The 23,944-nt window shown below is 39.9% G+C and overlaps 1 protein-coding gene across 1 annotated transcript in view; it reads right to left on the reverse strand.

The window, feature by feature from the left end:
* SNX25 (sorting nexin 25) overlaps nt 1-23,944 on the reverse strand; it is a 143,702-nt gene that overhangs the window by 27,757 nt on the left and 92,001 nt on the right. The window contains 3 exon segments of the mRNA XM_010377950.2: nt 3,647-3,811; nt 13,757-14,029; nt 16,699-16,830. Coding sequence (XP_010376252.2) covers nt 3,647-3,811; nt 13,757-14,029; nt 16,699-16,830 — 570 coding nt within the window.

The raw sequence follows: 23,944 nt of genomic DNA on the forward strand, positions 1-23,944 counted from the left end.
TGGTAAATGTTATATGTATTTTACCAGAATTTACAAAAATAAATAATATTTTTTAAATGCCACACTCACCATCTCTTCAGATCTCTTTTATGAGAAAGCCTATAAAGTTATATAACTCTGTAGTTTGAAGACAGCAGCTTTGCTCCAAAACTCTCCTGAATATGCAGTGTTCAAGGGCTCTTTCCTTCCTCAGAAAGCCTACAGGAAGCACTCCTTGCCTATGCCATTGTCCTGCATTTTATCATCAATAAGTACTGTGATCATTTTATTTTCATGTCTGTTTTAATTCCATAACCAGCATATCTGCTCCTTGAGGGCAGGCATCAGACTCTATGTTACACTGAATCTTCAGTGACTAGCACAGCACCATGCATTTACTCATCACTTGTGTTACTGAGATTCTTCATAGTTAATGGTTTACTCCCAACATTACCCTAGAATTGGACAGTTTGCTCCAGACTCACAAAATATCTGTCAAGGAAAAAAACAAAAAAACAAAAAACCCGGCAGGGCGCGGTGGCTCCCGCCTGTAATCCCAGCACTTGGGGAGGCCGAGGCGGGCCGATCACAAGGTCATGAGATTGAGACCATCCTAACATGGTGAAACCCCGTTTCTACTAAAAATGCAAAACAAAATTAGCCGGGCGTGGTGGCGGCGCCTGTAGTCCCAGCTACTCGGGAGGCTGAGGCAGGAGAATGGTGTGTGAACCCGGGAGGCAGAGCTTGCCGTGAGCCGAGATCGGGCCACTGCACTCCAGCCTGGGCCACAGAGCGAGACTCCATCTCAACAACAACAACAACAACAACAAACAAAACAAACAAACAAAAAACCTAGGCAGTAAATTTCAGGAATCAAACTAAAAGGCTAACTTTACCATCTGGTGGCTAATTACACTGCTGGTACAGAGGTCTGTGAGAGCAGGAGGGTTAAGCAAACCACTGGCATTCTAGATTGAGGAGAAGTCTGCACCACTGTGTACTCACAGGAAAATGATCTGATTAATACTTAGATATTGAATCCAGAGAAGTCTTACTATTACAAGATTTTGGGGTAGAGTGTGTTAACAGCTAGATTGCCAAAACCTTTTTCAACATTAATCTCAGGGTTTTTGGTTTTTTTTTTTTTTTTGAGACTGAGTTTCACTCTATTGCCCAGGCTGCAGTACAATGGCGTGATCTCGGCTCATTGCCACCTCCACCTCCCAGGTTCAAGCGATTCTCGTGTCTCAGACTCCCGAGTAGCTGGGATTACAGACAGGTGCCCACCACCACGATTGGCTAATTATTGTAGTTTTAGTAGAGGCGGGGTTTCACCACGTTGGCCAGGCTGGTCTCAAACTTCTGACCTCAGGTGATCGGCCTGCCTTGGCCTCCCAAAGTGCTGGGATTACAGGCATGAGCCACCACACCCAGCCAATCTTAAGGTTTTTAAAAAATTAATTATTAATTTTTACCAACATGAGTGAAACACAAAAGGAGGACTATGTCTCCTTCTGGAGAGAAGGATCAGCTGCCTTCCATCCTCAGAGCCCTTCCTGTCCCGTGCACAACTGCCAGAAGCAGAGTGCTTCGTGAGCAGCCTGTGGACAATCTGATTACATAGCAAACGTAGATCAGAGAGTAGAGTTCAAATTAAGCCATAGTACCAGTGAATTGCTCCACGTCTCCTGAAAATTCTTTCATATAATATAGCTAAGAATATTTATTCCATGGTTATCAAAAGTTATTTTAAGAAGGGCTGAAGAATGTCTTTCAAACAAACAAACCAAGCAGAAAATAATTCAATGAACATTCTCTAGCTCGTCTTTCATACTGTTATCCATAGATGCATTTTAATTTATAATGAGATGAATCCAGAAGAAATAAGACAGCTGTTCTTAAAGAACATGCCACATTGCAGACACTGATTATCTGCCATGCCAGCAAATTCAGTGGATCATCTCAGACATGTTCTTGTCACTGGGAAGACGATCAGGCTTTCAAGTTCTGTATGTAGTAACTGGGAATGACTCCCTGTAAGGGGGAGAATGAACTATTTCTTATGACAATCCAGGAAACTTGGCCATTTGTTTCCGTTTCAGAGTACGATTAATATTGACTGATTGATTGATTGATGGAGTCTTGCTGTGTTGTCCAGGCTGGTGTGCAGTGGCATGATCTTGGCTGACTGCAACTTCTGCCTCCTGGGTTCAAGAGATTCTCCTGCCTCACTCAGCCTCCTGCGTAGCTGGGATTACAGGCACCTGCCACCACGCAGGGCTAATTTTTGTATTTTTAGTAGATACGGGGTTTCACGATGTTGTGAAGCCTCCTAAAGTGCTGGGATTACAGGTGTGAGTCACTGCGCCTGGCCACGGGTTTTTGTTGTTGTTGTTGAGACTATTGCCCAGTCTGGAGTGCAGTAATGTAATCACGGCTCAGTGCAGCCTTTCCAGACTCAAGAGATCCTCCTGTCTCAGCTGTCTAGAGCTGGGGACTAGAGGCATGTACTACCATGCTGAGCTAATTTTTTTTTTTTTAATTTTTACTAGAAATGGGGTCTCCCTATGTTGCCCAGGCTGGTCTCAAACTCCTGGGCTCAAGCGATCCACCCGTCTCAGCTTTCCAAAGGGCTGAGATTACAGGCATGAGCCATTGTGCAGCCAGCCCATCATCAATGATTAATGTGACACTCCCATTAAACTTCTTCCTACATAATTTTGTAAAAATATTACTACTAACCAAGATGACACACCTTTGCAGGTCTTTCTTCCTTCTCTTTTGCTTTTTCTTTGTTAAAGAAAACTCACTGTTTAACTAGACAGTGACTGGATTACAGATGAATAAATATTTTAATTGTAAATTGCTGACAGGCTCATGATACCAGTTTTTCTTATATCTTGTTTCAGGAATATTCTCCTACTACAAAAGCATTTGAATGTCTACAAAAAGAGTACTAAAGAAGGCTCAATAGGATTGGGCACACGCTCGCGGAAAACCCACTGTGACTCACTGAAATGGTTTTATTTTCAGTTGCTCTCATGTTGACCACTTGAAATCCTCAAACACACATTCAGACAGTGCCAGAGACCAATCTGGCAGACCAAAGTGCATCAGCCATATCTATATTAGAGAAACCTCCTTGTTTAATTCTAAGGAGCAAAACACAAAGCAAAAAGCCACACCACAGCTTGGGTTTGAGAAAGGTCAATTAGTGAGATGCTGTACATTTTTAAACTTTCAAATTGTTGTTTTCTAGCAAAACAATGTATTTCCTGTACAATACTGTAAAGTTCCCTAAATTGCACTTGCAGCAGTTAAAAGAAAACATTTTTTTTTTTTCAAAAGATTGTCCTCGAGTATTTAATTAACTTCCAGAAATGACCCTGGCACAAGATAAAGCTTAGCCTGTTCCCCAAAGGCCCTGTAGGCAAAGCAGATGCAAAGAACAGAGTTACTCACAGCTGAAACTGAGAAAGAACTTCAAACCATAAGAGATTAAAAACAAATGCTTTCTAACTCTATTATAGAAGCAAAAAAATAACAGTAGAACTTGCTCATGGTTAAAATTATTTTAAAAGAAACGGACACTTCTCAACCTCAACTGAAAACTACCAAATTAGACAAATGTAAACTTTCAAAGACAACCTTGAAAGCAAAGAGTTACCTTCTTGTCAGGTTTTGGTGCATTTTGAATAGAATTTAGAGCTTGCCTTTTATATTCAAGTTTCTCATTTAGTTCTCGCAGTTTGTTTACAGCAAAACTGGCTTGTTCATTGATCCGATTGGTACTGTCATCCGCGGCTTCCTCACCAGCCTCATCTCGTGGGCCCTGGAGGGGAGAGTCACATACCACCATATCTTATAATGATAGAAAATTCAGTAATTATTATCTGTCACGATACCCTGTTGCAAAATACTACATTTCAGGAAGGAAAGAATACCAAACTAGAAAATTCAGACTGCTTTTTCTCGGCAAAGAGAAAAATCAAAGTCTTTGGAACCAAAGTAAATGGTGTTCAGAATTGCAAAAAGGAAACATTTTATAGCCTAAGAAAAGAGGGGGAAATCCCATGCCATTATTTCCCAAGTGGTATGTCTAAGGAAATCTGCATAGAACAAGGGACGGCAACTCAGTTTTCTTCCCAACTCGACCTGATATTCTGTACCTAATCTTCAACCAAGATGCTGACTTTTGGCTTCTTTCCAGTCTCCTAAGCATATTATTAAAAACTCATGCAATAAAAGAAAATTACCATATTCCCACGAGTGAAAGTATTTTCAGTATATACTTTGTTCAGTCCTTCTCTTGATATATTCTACAAATCAATAGGTATATTATTTTACAAGTAAAACAGCATTTGAAAGTGACTGAATATTCATAAGAACTCTGTAACTTGGAAAAGTCTGGCTGGATTACCCAACAGCACAGGAATTAGAACCATGAGCAGCAACAGCATGCAGGGCACCGCAGAGAACTGCTGAGATCCAGCTTCCGGTTTAACCTTAACTTTTTTTTTCTTTGAGACGGAGTCTCGCTCTGTCACCCAGGCTGGAGTGCAGTGCCCGGATCTCAGCTCACTGCAAGCTCCGCCTCCCGGGTTCCCGCCATTCTCCTGCCTCAGCCTCCCGAGGGTTCCCGCCATTCTCCTGCCTCAGCCTCCCGAGGAGCTGGGACTACAGGCGCCGCCACCACGCCCGGCTAATTTTTTTGTACTTTTTAGTAGAGACGGGGTTTCACCGGGTTAGCCAGGATAGTCTCGATCTCCTGACCTCGTGATCCGCCCGTCTCGGCCTCCCAAAGTGCTGGGATGACAGGCTTGAGCCACCGCGCCCGGCCTATCCTTAACTTTCTTTCAGGTTTTCTTGTTCTAACTTTTAGTAATTGTAACAAACAGCAAATTAAAACTTTTTCAAGGAAAAATAAAGTACCAGTGGTCATAGAAAAATAGGCTGTTTGCATTTTTTTTTTTTTTGAGACAGAGTCTTACTCTGTTGCTCAGGATGGAGTGCAGTGAAGTGATCTCAGCTCACTGCAACCTCTGCCTCCCGGGTCCAAGCCATTCTCCTGCCTCAGCCTCCCGAGTAGCTGGTACTACAGGCGCTCACCACTACGTCCAGCTAATTTTTGTATTTTTTTTTTTTTTTTTTTTTTTTTTTTTTTTTTGAGGCGGAGTCTCGCTCTGTCGCCCGGACTGGAGTGCAGTGGCCAGATCTCAGCTCACTGCAAGCTCCGCCTCCCGAGTTTACGCCATTCTCCTGCCTCAGCCTCCCGAGTAGCTGGGACTACAGGCGCCCGCCACTTCGCCCGGCTAGTTTTTTTTTTTTTTGTATTTTTAGTAGAGACGGGGTTTCACCGTGTTAGCCAGGATGGTCTCGATCTCCTGACCTCGTGATCCGCCCGTCTCGGCCTCCCAAAGTGCTGGGATTACAGGCTTGAGCCACCGCGCCCGGCCTAATTTTTGTATTTTTAGTAGAGACAGAGTTTCACCATGTTGGCCAGGCTGGTCTTGAACTCCTGACCTCAAGTGATTCACCTGCCTCAGCCTACGAAAGTGCTGGAATTACAGATGTGAGCCACTGCACCCGGCCCATAGGTTCTTTTAACTGGTTGTGTATAAATATATATATAAATGATATATAATTTCATACTTTGTATTCATTTGAATGGGTATTCTGCCTTCTTCATATAACACACAATGCTGGGTATTGAGGGTATTATCACCTTCAAAATTACCATTTTTAAATCAGCCTTGTATGAGAATAATTAGAATAACAACGGCATTGAGAACTTATGAGGCACATTCCTAACGATGCTCCTGTTATGGGTTGATTCTGCTTGATTGCTATCCCAGATGTACAGAAACAAACAAATGCATAAACTTTTTTCTACATTTTAATTATTTTCCTAGGATACATTTCCTAAAGTTCCCACTTCTAGAGATTACTGGAACAAAGAATTGGAGTTCTCGAAAGGTCTGTTATGTATCAGCCCTCTTTGAATCCTAGGTGAAAGTAGACACTTTTTCCTATTTGCTTACTGTCACCTCACATCAAATGTCAGTTCACATCCTTATTCAATGTATCTGCTGAGTATAGATGTTTTAATTAATTTGAATAACCTCTTTTACAGCATTTGCTGTAAAATTAATCATCTTAATTTCTGAAGTAGAGAGATAACATAGATACAACAAACTGTGACCTATCAAAAATAAAATGCAATAAATTGTGAATTTTGGACTAATCAGTTCAGTGATTTTACATGTAAAGGACCAAGTAACAAAACTTAAAAAAAAGAATGTATATGAAGCTCAGACCACCAACAGTTCAGATATCCCAAGATGACTTCTAATACCATCAAGAGCAAGCACTTGAGTCCTCAGGGCTGGAGATAGTGCACTGGGCAGAAAGAAAAAATCCAAGACAAATCATAATCTTTCTATGTAAGATGACTATAAAACAATTTGTTTCTTTTCACGCAAACCTTAAAACTCATAGGGGTCACTAACAGTAAATAAGAGGTGGCAACTGGAGCTATCCAAAACAATTGCGTACGCTACAAGAAAACTAGACTTAACGTGTGGCTTAACTGACAGAGCAGGAGCATCGCCATCTTGGACAAGCACCACCATTTTAAAGTTTCCCTTGACCAAAAACTGCCTAAATCCAAAGGGCATCAACCTAACGGCTAAGGTCAGCAAGACCATAAACCACAAATGCCATCTCCAACCAGAAACATTACAACCCTAAGATAAATCCCTCCCTGACCAGAGACATGCCAGCCCTGAGATAACCCTCCAGCCAGAGAGATGTCAGCCCCAAGATAACCTTCCCTCTGACCAGGGACATTCCAACCCTGTAATAAACCTCTTCTCCACAAAGAAACATTCCAAGCCTGTGATAAACTCTCTCACCCTAAAGCCAATAAATACTCTTTGTCTGTAAGAGAGAGTGCTCCTGACTGAAATCGGCCAGAAGCCCCTCTCGGTTTTATTCTCCAAAATAAACCTGTCTTTGACTGTTAAGCCACTTTTTATGTTTCTTTCCTTTCTTTAACTCTTACATTTGATGCTGAAACCTAGGATGGGTGTTGGGGATAGAGACTCTCTTGCAACTCAGGAAGCAGTGGGCAGCAGCAGCCCGTCCTGCTGGATCCTGAGTCTCTGGCCACCCAACCTGTCTTGTCTCTCACTTTACTTTTCGAGTGATTTGCGTGAGGAGGACAACTAACCTGAAGCGGACTGTGAGGCTCAGGCTGGGGCTACTCACAGCTGGGTTCTTAAAACCCTCAGGTCTCAGGAATCCACCTCCGACCACCCGCAACGAGTATTTAGCTCTCTAGTCTTTGTCCCCTCCTCCTCCGTCATCCTCCCTTCTCTCTCTTTTTCTCTCTCTGTCTTCCTTGTGTGGCTCCAGTCAAAGAGGCCCTTTGCTGATTTCAACTGGAACATCCAACATCAGACACTAATCCAGCCAACTGGTAAAATCTGCCTTCCCTAGGCTTTCTCACAGTACCCAGGAAAGTCAGGTCTGCCGTCCTGATCCTCAGAGGACGAGTGGGACTAAACTAGAAGAAATCTTGGGAACACCCAGTTTCTTCTTAGCTTAACCATCCTCTTTTGGAAAGAGGACTTCGGGTCTCTGTCTTTTGTCTGGGGATGCCTGGAACAAAAAAACAGATACCCTCAGCCTCTTCTCACTCGTCCATATGGGTGGCAAACAATCCCACATTCCTATGTCCTTCACAGCCTCACCAAACTTGGCTTGTAAGAAGCATAAAGCCAAAACGTTTGGTTTTTCATTGCAACACAGCCTGGCCCCAATATAGATTAGATAATGACAACTGATGGCCCAAAAACGGCACCTTTGACTTTCAAATTCTCAGGGATCTTGACAATTTTATAACCACGAATAGCAAATGGCAAGTGGTTCTCTATATTCAGGCTTTCTTCTACCTTAGATCCCCACCCTCCCTATGTCAAGCTCGCACCCCTCATGAAATCCTTCTTGTTAATGAAAACCCTTCCTGGGTCTCTCCTTCCTCCGAAACTCCTTCCTTCAAAACTCCTTCCTTGGAAACCCCTTTTGAGCCTGCAGATGGATCCCCTCTGTATTCTTATTCCCCTGCATCTGCTCCTCACCTGTTCAAACCTCCACCCCAGTGGCCCCTCCTGCCCCCAAGCCTTCAGTCCCAAATCCTGCTCCTCCTCCTTCTCCACCTGTTACCTGTTCAAAAACTACTCCAACCAGTCAATCCGCCATTCTCCCCCTCCAGGAAGCAGCTGGGGTTGAAGGCACTGCTTGCGTTCATGTCCCTTTCTCCATGTTTGATTTGTCACAGATCAAACAGCACCTGGTATCTTTTTCTGAAAATCCCTCTCATTATCACAGGGAATTCCTACACATAACTCAATTCTTTAATTTAACTTGGCATGACATTTATATAACTCTAACCTCCACCCTCACCCCAATAAGAGCACTCAACTTAATTAAAATGAATATCCAAGCTATGAGTATATTTAAAAGGCCTTTATGTTTTCCTCTTCATAAATCTTGTTTTCCTGGAAAAGGCTTTTTCCCAGTCAACTGAATTACTTTTCTCCACTCTGTCTTGCCACTCTTGGTGCATGTATGAAAGACCCTAAAATGACATCTGGTGGCCTGGGGCTCCTTGGGAAAACCAAAAAAGTGCCACAAATCCCGTTTTGGGAAAAAAATCTGTTTTCTTTATGGAACCCTTGGAGTTAGAGGTGAATAAGTACCTCTCAAAATCTGTCTTTGTCTTCCAGCTACACTTGTTTATTAGGCCATGGAAATTGTTTTCCTAGCCTTTGTTCTGGAAGGGCCTCACCCAAAGGCCAATAATCCAATTGGGAAATTAGAAAAAAAAAATCTTATAACTACTGGATGTTCTTCTGGGTGTCTGTGTGGCTATAAATGTGTTGTATGCAATATCTACTAAAAGAGCTCTAATTAATTGGCCTAATAAAAATAAGTGCTTAAATCAAATATTTTTACGAGAAAAGTAAAAACTCTGCAATCTTTCAGTTCACAAGACTTTACAACTTACTGGCACAGTAAGATCAGAAATGTCTTAAGAACTGCCTGCATACATTTTTGCTTGCATTTATTGATCAAGCAATTTCATACTTATCTGCCAAATACTATAAGGTGTCAAAATCTAGCATACAGGCTACAAAATAATAACTCAGCCCAGATGGAATAATCTTTGCTTGTGTAATTTTTTAAATAAATGAAATATTAATATTGGTCTAATAAAGTTAGCTACATCTTGAACTATTTAGTGAAATACTCTAACTTCTAATCTTGTGGCTTTAGGCAGTCTAGTCCACAGACATAAAGGAAGTTTGTTTTGGGAAAGGATTGTTACCATCTTTGTTTCAAAGCTAAACTGTAAACTAAGTTAATACACAAAAATAGGTAAGGCCCGGGGACATGTGAAATTAGCCATACCCCCTAGCTATGCAAATGATATTAAAGATAATTTACATTAAAAAGTATCTTATATGGTAAATTCTTGTCCTAAAGTAAATTAACTGGTTGTTTAAAGAGAGGGATGTTTACAACAAATCAGAAAGTCAAGGCACGTCAGAGATTGTGTAAGTTGTGAAAAATTTTATAAAAGGGAATTCATATAATAAATGTTGTACAATTTAAAAGTGATTAAGCCTCCTGAATGCTTTATAAAATGCTACTATAACTCTTAGCTGTACAACCTGCCTGCTTCACAGCTAGAGAGGGCCCAGGCCACACGGAGTCAAATGCTGGCATAAGTCAGACCTTATCTGCACTTCTGTCTAGGTCCTCAGCTCTCCACCTAGTACATAATTAAAATCCCAAACTTACTAACAAAAGTAAAGGTTGCTAAAAGTTAACAGTGTAATATGTATTTAAGACTACTGAAAAAACATTTTACATATACTTTTAGTAAAAAGATTATAAGGAGGCATAGGAATGTGGATTTTTACCTAGATTAAAAGGTTAAAGAATTGTTTTAAGTTGAATAAAATAAAAAAGAAGGTTTACGCGAGTTTTGGAAGGTTAATTGTAAAGGAAATTCTGTGTGTAAACATATTGGCTAAAGTTGAAGGGGTATCATCCAGTTTTTCTGTAAACTGAGCATTAAAATAAAAGCACAACGGGTTTTCCTTAAAGCACTAACCTGCTCCTTAACAAAAATTATAAAGGGTTAAAAAGGGTCTATAAAAATCTTACCTTATGGTCAAACATTAAAATTGGGTAAATGTGTCTACAAGGTTTATTAAAAATTGAGTTTAACATTAATAGCACACTAATATAAAAGTAAAATTTGGCTTATTTGGTATAAAATCATATAGGAAGCACTGTCAAATACAAAATGCTGTTTGGTTTTCTTTGGGCTATGTTTGCATAAATAAGTTATTGGTATGTGTTCCAATGTTATGGGAGACTCCTATAATTCTGATATATCTTAATGTATGTTATCAGTAGTAATTATAATTGTTATGTTAAAATTACTTTGTGCCACAGAGGTAACAGATTTCCTTGTCAATTGTGTCTTTAACTATGGCTACCCTAAAACTTTTGGTCATCCATAAACAATTGTTGTCTTTGTTTGGACGAACGGAGGCAAGATGGTGCACTTCCGGGTTCTTCTTCACCAACTTTTCCCTTCCCGCGCGCGCGCAAATGCAGCCAGCACCCAGGAGGGTGCAGACCAACCGGGCATGCGCCAGGTGACCTCAATTCGAAGAGACCAAGATTTACCTGGTCGCACCTGTGGAACGCCCCCTGACACGCCCGTGCCCCGCCTATTACCCTCCCACTCCTAGAAAAGCCCCTCCGGAGGGACGCCACGTGCGGCCTTCCTCAGTCCTCCACTCCTGTCGGATGTCCGGACTGCAGGAACTCCGTCCGAGAGCCCCACCGGGGGACTCTGTCAGCCTTCTTTGCCGGAGGCCGACAGACCTTTTCCCCACACCTTAGGTGACCAAAATAAACTTGCAGTTTTGCTCCTACACTTGCCTACTCGCTGGTTCTTTTGTGCCCGCTCTGGTGGTCTTAGAAAAACAAATCAGTCTTGTTTTGATCCTCTTTAGAAGGTGGTTTTATAATCAGCTATAAGGCTCTAACAGGTGCTCTTCAATGCAGGTTTCTGATAACTTTGGAGATTGTGACATCAGAATAGAGGAAACATGTTCAGGACTCTTGAATAGCTAAAATGTTCATTAACGTCAAGCAGGACAGGAATTAACTGCACGAACGGAACTAACAGGCAACTGGAGTGATCTTTCTGATGTTTTGCTTAAAATATTGCTAATCCTTTGTTTTGCTTTTCAAAGTCAAAGTAACTTTTCTTTTGAGCTATTGACAGCTTTTAGCAATATAGTATACTCCCATGAACAAAATTTGAAGCATACTTTTTTCTCTCTACTTGATTTTCTTTAGAATTTGGAAACTATCTCTGAAATTCTTAAGTTATGGCAATATAGTTATTTGCATAAGTGCAATAAGAATTTGTTTCTTTTTGTAACAGGACACAGTTGGAAAAAGTTGTTATTTTACCAAGCCTTTGACTGGAATGGTGTGCTTTCCTTTAAGGAATCAAACTTGACTTATGAAGCCAATAAAGCCCTTAGAAAACTGGCCTCATATACTGTGTACACAGTTCCTATACAGGGTTTCTGATCTGTGGTAAGTAAAGAAGGTCACTTTCTGACAGGCCAGGAACCCCAAGTTATCCTGGAACCTCAAGAGGAGAAACATCACCCAACTCATAGGTATCTGATGGTAAAAATCCATGACTGGGCTTGGCTTTAAAAAGGTCTTATCTCAGATTCCTTCTACGGAACAAAGTTTCATCAAAGCCAATTTAAAAGTCCTATTTAACAAATAATTCTTACTGTGCTGTATGCAAATAATTAAACCAAGTATAATGCAGCAAATCAGTCCTACCATGATGTGTCTTTTTTTTTTTTTTTTTTTTGAGATGGAGTTTCACATTGTCGCTCAGGCTGGAGTGCAGTGGCGCGATCTTGGCTCACTGCAACCTCCGCCTCCTGGGTTCAAGTGATTCTTCTGCCTTAGCCTCCCAAGTAGCTGGGACTACAGGCACGTGCTATCACATCCAGCTATTTTTTTGTATTTTTAGTAGAGACGAGGTTTCACTGTGTTGGCCAGGATGGTCTCAAACTCTTGACCTCATGATCCACCCGCCTCAGTCTCCTAAAGTGCTGGGATTACAGGTGTGAGCCACCACACCCGGCGATTTGTCTTTTACTAACGGTTACTTACAGAAAATTACACATGGACCTTTCCAAACAAGCGCCTCTGTCTCTCATTGGGTGAGGAATGTTGTTTCTATCTCAATCATTTGGGCCTAGTAAGAGACAAACTGCTGAAAAACTTAAAGAAAGGGCTAAAAAGCTAAGGGAATACCAAAATAACCGAACGGATTCTTGGTTTGGAAACAAAATCATAGCATGGGTGATCCCCATTCCTGGGCCCTCTCCTAATAATATGCCTAGGACTAATGCTCTTATCTTGCCTAATTAACCTTTTTCAAAAAGTTTTAAATGACAGGATTATGGCTATTTCACAGATAACTACCCAAAAACATCCACAGATGGCATTACTCCTACAGTCAATTCAAGACCAGAAAACTCTCCGTCCCCTCATCAGCAGGAAGTAGCCAGAAAGAACATGCCACCCCTTGTCCTTTTCATAACTACAGGGTCTGGACTGACAGCAGGAGCATCGCCATCTTGGACAAGCACTGCCATTCTAAAGATCCCCTTGATCAAAAACCACCTAAATACAAAGGGCATCAGCCTAATAGTTAAGGTCAGCAAGACCACAAACCACAGATGACATCTCCAACTAGAAACATTCCAACCCTAAGATAAACCCCTCTCCGATCAGAGACATGCCAGCCCCGAGATAACCTTCCCTCAGGCCAGAGAGATGTCAGCCCCAAGATAACCTCCCCTCTGGCCAGAGGCATTCCAACCCTGCAATAAACTTCTCCTCTACACAGAAACATTCCAAGCCTGTCATAAGCTCTCTTACCCTAAAACCCTTAAATACTCTTAGTCTGTAAGAGGGAATGCTCCTGACCAAAAATCTGCCAGAAGCCTCTCTCAGGTTTATTCTCCAAAAGAAGTCTGTCTTTGACTGTTGAGCTGCTTTTTGTGTTTCTTTCCTCTTTGACTGTTGAGCTGCTTTTTGTGTTTCTTTCCTCTTTATTTAACTCTTACATTAGCAAGTTTTCTTTTGGAGCATTTTAATTTCTTCTGACTTATTTAAACTCCAAAATATTTCCTTTAAACCCTCCTGCATTCCCTACCTCTCCTCATTTTTTCCCCATCCCTTCTCTCTTCTAGGGCTACAGTTCTACTGGTTTTCTTAACTGGTCTAACCCATAATGTCCCACCCTACAGACTTTCTGCCTTCACTTTTCAGGAGTCAGACCAGAGATGTGTCTAAAACAGACAGAGGGCAGAAGGTCTCTGACTCAATGCCAGCAGGAGGGAACATGTAGGTCAGAGGATAAAAGGGCAAGAAGAAATACATACAACCAGAGACAAGGTTATTCACGCTTACTTTTTATTCTATTTAAGGTCTTGTATATTAAAAGATGTTACTTTTATTCTATTTAAGGTCCTGTATATTAAAAGATAAAGATGTGCATCAAATTTGGCTCACACAATATGCACCCACCTAAACATATTTAAAAGCTTATCCAATAAAAAGGAGCAGAAAGTTAAATGTGACTCACCGTCTCATCCTTGTTGGAAATCATCTGTGAGGCATGTTTCTCTTCCTCTTTTATCAACAATTTCTCATACAGGTCACTGACAATAAATGAAGGGTAATACCTATCCTTTAGGATCTCATAAACATCTCCCTGGATTTTGTAGAATACTTCAATACCTTTATTTCCTACAAGACACTGCTGAATTTCTTTGTAAAGTGATTTTTCCACAGATATTTCTTTGCTCTCCACAAAGAAATTCTGATAAATTTCACCAACTAATTGTGGAATTTCATTCTGAAAAGACAGGAAGAAAAAGAAAAGTAAGACATATCTCTGAGAAAAATTATTTTTCTCTGCATTCTCTGCATTTGAAAGTCAGAAGACACTTAAGATGCACCCTCGTATGCAGAATTTTGTGTCCATATTCAGGATCAAGGGGCAAATGTCAGATCCTAAAAAACAAAACAAAACAAAACAAAAAAACTGGTTCTTTAAATGAACATGTTAAACAGTCAACACCTGCAATTTCTTTTAACCACTGGAGGCAGGAAAAACAGAATAACAGTTCTCTTCCTGTAATAGATTCCTTTTCATAAATTTGAATTCCACAAGAAAAAAATGTGTTAGCTAATATCAATTTAACTTTTTACCTAATATTACCTAACATAAGTAACTAGAAGTGCCATTTCTCATCCCAGAAAGAAGTCAATATAATAACTGTGTAACTCAGAAAAACACTCTTCAGAATGACTACTTCAGAATGATTATGTCCTCGTCAAGCTTGTATTAGACAGCTTTGTCTTCAGCAATGAGCCTGGGTCATCACCAGCCTACTTCAGAAATGCAAAACATCTCTTCAGATTAACATAATCTTTATAGTTCCTCTAAAGGCATTGCATTAACTCTAGGAATGTTATGCAAAGTTGTCAAAAACAGTAAAGAGCAAAAGCATACAACTTAATGAACATAACTAATTTAACATACATCCCAGAAGGTCCAAATCAATGTTGCTAGATCAAAAAAATAAGGCTATTTCAAGGAAGCTATATGCTCTTATTCCATTGAAAATTTCAACTTCTCTTCCATAGTTTAGGAAAAACTTTTTAGATTGCTCTTTATAATATTCCTTTGAGAACAACCAGAAGTTATCTGGAGTCAAAACTGGTGATTAAAATGAGTAACAGAGTTAGCAAATACAATACTGAATAAAATTAGGTAATTTGGGGCTTATAAATTAACAATAAAGGCATTCCTAAGAAGATTTAAAGACTGGATTTAGTTCCTTAACAAATATAGTTTATGACTTACGATATATTTTAAACTGGCAGTCTATTCTAGCAACATTCATATGCGAATGAGTAATTCAATGTACAAAATGCTCTTGGTGTTTCCCCCTGCCTTCCCCAAGACCAAATCTTGTTCTGTCGCCCAGGCTGGAGTGATCTTGGCTCACTGCAACCTCTGCCTTCCTAGGTTCAAGCAATTCTCCTGCCTCAGCCTGCCAGGTAGCTGGGATTACAGGCCTGGGATTACACACCACCATGTGTGGCTAATTTTTGTATTTTTAGTAGAGACAGGGTTTCACCATGTTGGCCAGGCTGGTCTTGAACTCCTGACCTTGTGATCTGCCCACCTTGGCCTCCCAAAGTGCTGAGATTACAGGCGTGAGCCAACGCATCCAGCTTCTTCGTAGTTATTTTAATAAACCTCTCACAATAGTATATACTGATCACATATGTCACATGTTATATATATTATTGTGTATGTTTATAGACATATACATACATATACAGTTGTACCTCAGGATCTATGGAAGATAGGTTCTAAGATCTCCTGAAGATACCAAAATCCAAGGACATTCAAGTCCCTGATAGAAAATCATGCAGTGTTTTCGCATATAACCATGTACACTCTCTCGTATACTTTAAATCCTCTCTAGATTACTTATACCGAATAAAATGTAAATGCTCCGTAAATGATTGTGATTTTGTAGTTTTAGGAAATAATGACAAGGAAAAGGGTCTGTACATATTCAGTACAGATGCAGTTTTTTCCCCCCAAATATTTTCAGTCCGTGGTTGGTTGAGTCTACAGATATAGAAGCCACAGATAAGGAAGGCTGACTGTACACATAAAGACTGTGTACACACAATTCTTAAATACGTATTGCCAAATGTAAAGCACGATGTTGATTACTGGGATCTTCATTGCAAGTTGTATGAGTACCCAAAAACATTTTTATTTTCCTTTATTCATATTGAAATTGAAATAAAAGCTAGGTGTGGTGGCTCATGCCTGTAATCCCAGTACTTTGGGAGGCCCACACAGACAGATCACCTGAAGTCAGGAGTTTGTGACTAGCCTGGCCAACATGGTAAAACCCTGTCTCTATTAAAAACACAAAAATTAGCTGGGTGTGGTAGCATGTGCCTGTAGTCCCAGCTACTTGGGAGTGTGAGGGGGGAGAATTGCTTGAATCTGGGAGGTGGAGGTTGCAGTGAGCCGAGATGGCCTCACTGCACTCCAGCCTGGGTAAAAGAGTGAGACTCCATCTCAAAAAAAAAAAAATTGAAATAAAAGGCAAAGTATAAAACATGCACATTATGATATTATAAATGGCAAGATTATGAGACTGTAGGTGAGGGGACCAAATTCATTACAATAGCAATGTGGATATGTATATGCCTTTTTATAATGTGTAAAAAAAATACTCAAAACTAAATTCAATCTCTTGGTACATTTACAAAACCTTTTTTCCCTTGACTACACAGTCAAAAGCACCTTCTGTAAAAACATAATGTAGTTTTATTTGCCATTATGGGGTAGAACACAATGTCAATATTGTATTTGGTTTAAAAGATTCTTTTAATGTACACTTATCTTGAGAAAAACAGATACACTGCCTCACATGCCAAGTTTACATAAGCTAGTGATTAATATTCCTTTCAGCCTACATATACTACCTTGTTAGCATTCTTTAAATGTTCCACAGATTCCCAAAAACTAATCAGAGTTCTCTTGTCCATCCTTTCCATGTACATTCCAAAGTGCTCTCGGTAGAAAGTATTGGCCAAGATATCTTCAAACTGAAGAATCTATTAAGAGAATTTAAGAAAACGTTTTTAAAAATCAAATTTTAAATATTGGTTAGCTTTAACTTCCAATGGACTAATTTCTACATTTAGGATAAAAATGTATTTTTTTAAAGGAATAAAGTAAAATTTTATTGTAGTAATTTACAATTTATTTCAGTAAACGTACAGGTTTGTTACATAGGTATATGTGTGCCATGGTGTTTTGCTGTATCTACTGACCAGTCCTCTAAGTTCTCTCCCCTGTCCGCCCACTCCCCAATAGGCCCTGGTGTGTGTTGTTCCCCTCCTTGCGTCCATGTGTTCTCATTGTTCAGCTCCCACTTATGAGTGAGAACATGTGATATTTGGTTTTCTGTTCCTGTGTGTGTTTGCTGAGAATGATGGCTTCCAGCTTCATCCATGTCCCTGCAAAGCACATGATCTCATTCCTTTTTATGGCTGCGCAGTATTCCGTGGTATATATGAACCACATTTTCTTTATCTAGTCTATCACTGATGGGCATTTGGGCTGCTTCCATGACTTTGCTATTGTAAATAGTGCTGTAATAAACATATATGTGCATGTGTCTTTATAGCAGAATGATCTATATTCCCTTGTGTATATACGCAGTAATGGGATTGCCGGGTCAAATGGTCTTTCTGGTTCTAGATCCTTGAGGAATTGTCATACTGTCTTCCACAATGGTTGAAGTAATTTACATTCCCACCAACAGTGTAAAAGTGTTCCTATTTCTCCACAGCCTCGCCAGCATCTATTGTTTCTTGACTTTTTAATAACTGCCATTGTGACTGGTGTAAGATGGTATCTCATGGTGGTTTTGATTTACATTTCTCTAACAATCAGTGATGTTGAGCTGAAAACATGCATTTTTTAAAGTCAAAGTGGATGTAACATAGTACTGGTAAACTGGAATATCTCTTACTACATTTTAAATGGAATAAAGCTGATTGAATATTCGAAATGCACGTACTGAAAAAACCAATTTCCTATTACCCATTCACTCATTGAACAAAGATTTATTTGGCATTGTAAACCAGAAAGTGTCCGAGACAGGTCTCAATCAGTTTAGAAGTTTATTTTGCCAAGATTAAGGACATGTCTGGAAGAAATAAACATGGACTCACAGAAACAGTCTGTGGTCTGTGCCTTTCTCCAAAGATGACTTTGAGTGCTTCAATATTTAAAGGGGAAAAGTGGGCTGGAGGGGAAAGGAGAATATGGTAATCCACACGTTCCAAGCAAAAAGGAGCAGGCAGGGCAATAGTCAATTACATAATCCTCTGACGCTCAGTAAATTGGCACTTCACATAAGATAAGGCGAACACAGAGTAGCTACCTGTGGAGATATCGAACCTTCTGTCTGTAGCTTCTACTTAGGAACAAAAGGAAAGGCAGCTTCCTGCATGACTCAGCTTTCAGTTTAATTTTTTTCATATCCCTTGCCCACTTTTTGGTGGGGTTGTTTTTTCTTGAAAGTTTGTTTAAGTTCTTTGTAGATTCTGGATATTAAACCTTTGTCAGATGGATAGATTGCAAAAATTTTTTCCCATTCTATAGGCTGCCAGGGCAGGCATTTTCTAACAGCTCCTAGTAACTAATTTAAGGACATGGATATCCCTTGCTACAGACCATTAATAATTTGTTCTATAAATATTTCAGACCAATAATATTTAGTTAGTTTACTAGCTGTGGAACACTAGAACATGTGTCTTTATGTAAAGTCTACCAGTGAAGCATTTTGAAGCACAAAATCCTAACTGTACATGCTCCAAAGGGGTTTAAAGGAACCCATATCAGTGTGGCTAGAGAAGATGGGCCAACCATTCCAGCATCAACAGAAAGGGCCAGGAAGCCCTTTCACACACAAGTCAAGTCCTGGGCTGCATTAGACAGTGTTCATTTTGGATTGGCCTTCGATCAAATAAGGAAAATGATACGCAAATTGGCATAAAGATCTGTCATTTATTGCCGCTGATTTCCAAACTCCATGTACTCCTATTTCCATTTCCTCTTCAACCCTATGTTAACTCTTCCTTCTATCTTTCCATTTTGGGGCCACTGGTGTGGGCGGTGCTACCTTGCAAAAAAAAAAAAAAAAAAAAAAAAAAAAACAAGGCAACACAGACTTTTTGCCTTCAAAACAAAGCAAGACAGGAAGGCAACACTGTGAAGTTAAAGTTGCTCAGGCTTTGGAAGTAGATATACGTAGGTTTGAATCCTGACTCTGCTACTTTCCAGTTCTGTGAGCTCTATGTTATGCCATCACCCTGAGTCTCAGTTTTTTCGCCCATAAAATGTGAATGATACCACCTAATTTCCAGGTTGTTCTGAGACTTACTAATAATAACTGTTCTGAATCAAGAAAGACAACAACAAGAACTAATCAGGAAGAGCCTGAACCAGGAGAAAGAGAAGGCAAAATAAGTGCCAAAAATCAGTTAAGAGGTCACTTTCTAGTTACATAAATATGGATAAAAGGATTAGCAGTGATTCTCACCTGGCATCCAAAGAGAAATTACAAAGGACACAAAAAACTTTTGTGGGTGATGGATATGTTTATTATCTTGATTGTGGCAATTAAATTGAATATATGCGTATGTCAAAACTTATCAAATTGTACACTTTAAATATGAGCAGTACACTGCATGTCATCATACCTTAATTAAGCTGTTTTAAAAACAAATACTCCATTAAGCCTTAATAATAGCATTGCAAAGAAATGAAGTAGACAATGATTATACTAAGGACCCGCTGTCAGCAGAACATGTACTGACATAATCTTTGTGAGTTACAGATTGCTGGGTCTATTTCCCAGTATTTTTGTTAAGGACTTTTCTGTCTAGGGTCACGAGGGACTCTGTAGTTTTTTTTCCTCTGGTTTGGTATCAGTTACGCTAGCCTCCTCCTAGGATGAGCTGAAGTGTTCCCTTCTCCGTTTTTTGAAAGAATATGGTTAAGATTGGTATTATCTCTTCCTTACTTGTTTTATAGAATTTACCAGTGAGGCCGGGCACAGTGGCTCACACCTGTAATCCCAGCACTTTGGAAGGCCAAGGAGGGTGGATCACCTGAGGTCAGGAGATCGAGACCAGCCTGGCCAACACAGTGAAGCCCTGTCTCTACTAAAAATACAAACATTAGCTGAGTGTGGTGGTGCACGCCTGTAATTCCAGCTATTCAGGAGGCTGAGGGAGGAGAATCACTTGAATCTGGGAGGCGGAGGGTGTAGTGGGCTGAGATCGCACCACTGGCACTCCAGCCTGGGCAACAGAGGAAGACTCCATCTCAACAAAAGAATAAGAAAAAAAGAAAATCACCAGTGAAATGATTTGAGTCTGGAGTTTTGTGAGAAGGTTTTAAATTATTATCATATTCTTCAATAAACTGTGGGTTATTAAGAGTTTCTATTTCTTTTTGTCTTTTTTTTTTTTTTTTTTTTTTTTTTTTTTTTTTGAGATGGAGTCTCACTGTCACCCAGGCTGGAGTGCAATGGCGTGATCTCGGCTCACTGCAACCTCCACCTCCCGGGTTCAAGCGATTCTCCTGCCTCAGCCTCCCGAGTAGCTGGGATTACAGATGCCCACCACCATGCCTGGCTAATTTTTGTACTTTTAGTAGAGACAGGGTTTCACCAAGTTGGCCAGGATGGTCTCAATCTCTTGACCTCATGATCCACCCACCTCAGCCTTCCAAAGTGTTGGGATTACAGGCGTGAACCACTGCATCCGGCCGCTATTTCTTTTTGAATCAGTTTTGGTAATTTGTGTGTTCCAGGGAATTTGTCTATTTCATTTAAATTGTCAAATTTATTGGCTTGAAGTTGTTCACGTTATTCCCTTAGCATCCTTTAAATGTATGTAGCATCTGTAGTGATGTCCTATTTCATTCCTAATATTGGTAATTCATACCTTCTCGCTTTCCTTCCTTCTAGTTATTTTAGTTTTTATTTACAGCTTCTTTAAAAAATTTTTTTTAAGTTTTCTTTGTTTTGTAGAGAGGGGAGTCCTGTTATGTTGCCCAGGCTGGTCTCTAACTCCTGGCCTCAAGCGATCCTCCTGTCTTCGCCTTCCAAAGTGCTGGGATTACAGGCATGAGCCCCCTCACTGGGTCAATTTACAGCTTCTTAAAAGATTAGATCACTGATTTCACACCCTTCTTCTCTTCTGCTGTAAGCATTAAGAAGTACAGTTGACCCTTGAGCAACATCAGTTTGAGTTGCACAGGTCCACTTGTACAAGATTTTCTTCCACATCTACCGCCCCTGAGACAGCAAGACTAACCCCTCTTCTTCCTCTTCCTCTGCCTAGACAACGTGAAGATGATGTGGATGATCATCTTCATGTGATGATCCACTTCCAGTGAGTAGCAAAAATATTTTCTCTTCCTTATGATTTTCTTAGAAACATTTTCATTTTCTTTATAGCCTACTTTATTGTAACAGTACAGTACATAATACATATACAAGATCTGTGTTAACTGACTGTTATTGGTAAGGCTTCTGGTTAATAGTAGGATATGGGTAGTTAAACTTTTGAAGACTCTACAGTTATATGTGAATTTTTGCTCAGGGGAGGGTCAGCACTCCTAACCCCCACATTGTTCAAGGCCAACTGTATATAATTCCTCTAAGTGCTGCTTTAACTGCACAATATATATATCATAATATATCCCACTATATATATATATATATCATAATATATCCCACAAATAATTGATATATTGCATATTCACTCCATTGAAAATAGTTCCTAATTTTCCTTATAATTTCTTCTTTGATGGAAGCCTTATTTAGATATGCTACTTGTATTTCCAAATATTTGGGAATTTTCCAGATCTTCCTATTACTGATATTACTGAGGGGGAATGGTAACATTTCCAACTATACTTGTGAAATTTTTTCTCATTTCTGTCAGGTTTTGCTTCATGTACACTCTCAAGGTCTCCCTATTGATTAAGAACATCTGATTATCATATCTTCCTGATGAACTGACTCCTTTAACACAATGAAATGTTCTTCATCTCCGGTTCTACTCCTTGTTCTGAAGTCTGTTTTGTCTGACATTCACAGTAGCTACTATAGACTTCTTATGCTTAGTATTCACATGTCTTTTTCCCTCATACTTCCAACCTATCTGTGCCTTTATGTTTAGTTTCTTGTAAGCAACATATAACTGTCTTGCCTTTTTAAAAATTCACTCTGAATCTTTATTTTAATTGGAGGATTAACCTGATTTGGAAGCTGAAATTCTGAAATAAAGTTAATGGTAATTCTTCTGGATCAGATATGATTAGGTCATAGCAAAAGTTTTCTTCCCACTCATGAAGACATCAGAATTGCCCCAAACTAACCAAAGTCTTACCTTTCAAATCGCAAATGACTAAAACTATTGGAATTCTGCCTCATCTTAGCCTTCCATCCTGAAGACTAGAGAAAATGGTTTTACTCTGAGGATGAATTACCGCAATAGAAATGAGTTTCTCTTTTCCTGAATGTCTGAAAAGAATGAATCAAAAATGGATCTGGCACTCTGGATTAAGTCTACTTCTAGTAGACACTGCCGGACAGACAACCTGCACTGAAATCACATTTAATTCTCCTAAAACGAGTTTCCATTATCTTTCTCGAGATCTTCCTGTACCACACATCTAAAAGCATATCATCTTTTGACTAGGTAGCAAGCCATTATGCATTTCTCCTAGGTATTTATCTCATATTTCTACTGGATCACTTACCTTTTTATTTTATAATTACATGGGACTCTGTGAGAGCAGGGATTCTGTCTTATTTATTTTTAATCCTAGTACCTAGCACTGTAACTGAGATATTGTGGGCCCTCAATAAATGTCTGTTGAATGAATGAATGGGACATAAGACAAAGATCTCATCTATGATAAAAATATGGCTAGAAATTAATCCAAGAGCCCCAAAACAAAAAGCTAATGAGGAGGAGGAAGGGGGCAATATTCAACCTGTCAAATCTACCATCTCTCTGATTCACCAAAATGTTACGTTTCCATCTAGAACGCAAAGCCAATATCTCAAAAATTTTATTTTATTTTGCTAATAGTAAAATCAACAGACTTCCTGTGGTTAGAGGATCTCTCTATAAAAACAAGAGTTCCTTGGAGCTGCACTTGCACCACTTGTGTAAGATGCTGCAGAACCCTGGCCCATGCTGGGGCTGGCCCTTCCTGCAGAGGCTCTAGCGGAGACTAGCCAGAAACAAGCAAGAAAGTCAAGGCTTATCATTGGAACAGGGAGGCAGGGGAACATCACAGATGAGTAGCTGAAGTAGAACCGAGAGCTACACAGGAAAGAATCAAGAGACTGAAAATCAGAACAAGTGAGGTTAGAGGCTGTGGTCTGAGTTACATTATACCAATGTTGGCCTCTTTGTAGCTAAAGGACACACTACAGGAGAGGAGTCTGGCATCTGCTTTGAGGTCCTGTTCCTTCCATGGCACAGCTAAGCTCCAGGGCGGGTCATGTGGCTGCTTCCTTCTATCTTAGCATGCTCCAGGTCTTGGAAGACAAGTTTGGTCCTTCAGAGTTAGGACAGGTACTGAGGTAGGGCTAAAACACTTCCCTAAGCTCCGTGATTTGGTTGGTATTGACAGACAGCCTGAAGTTTGACAGTACAAAAACAGTCAGAGAGAGGTTATGTTTCAGTGAGAAAGCACTCAGATTTGCAAACCAACCAGATCTGGGTTTTTATCTAGTTCTACCTTTTCCTATCTATGTGGTTTTAGGTAAGATACGTAAATTCACCATTTCATCACCTGAAAAATGAAGATATCAAGTAGAAATTTCATAATATTGTGGCAAGAGCTAAGTAAAATAATTGAAAGATGCCTCCTACTTCATAGGTGGTTATTTCTCATCAATTGATAATGGGAAACTTGACTGGACTCTTGTAAGTATAAATATGTTCTTCCGGGTCCTCTGGGCAGGACAAAGGGGAAATGTAAAAATATACACACACGCACACACGCACACACCCGATGCCTATCTATCATACCTATTACCACCCACAGCAGTCAAAGACACCAAGGAATATAGCTCCTTGACTCATAAAGCAAATATGTAAGTGTGTAGTTATGGCACACATGTCT

This window comes from Rhinopithecus roxellana, chromosome 2 (assembly GCF_007565055.1).
Source record: "Rhinopithecus roxellana isolate Shanxi Qingling chromosome 2, ASM756505v1, whole genome shotgun sequence".
NCBI lineage: Eukaryota > Metazoa > Chordata > Mammalia > Primates > Cercopithecidae > Rhinopithecus > Rhinopithecus roxellana.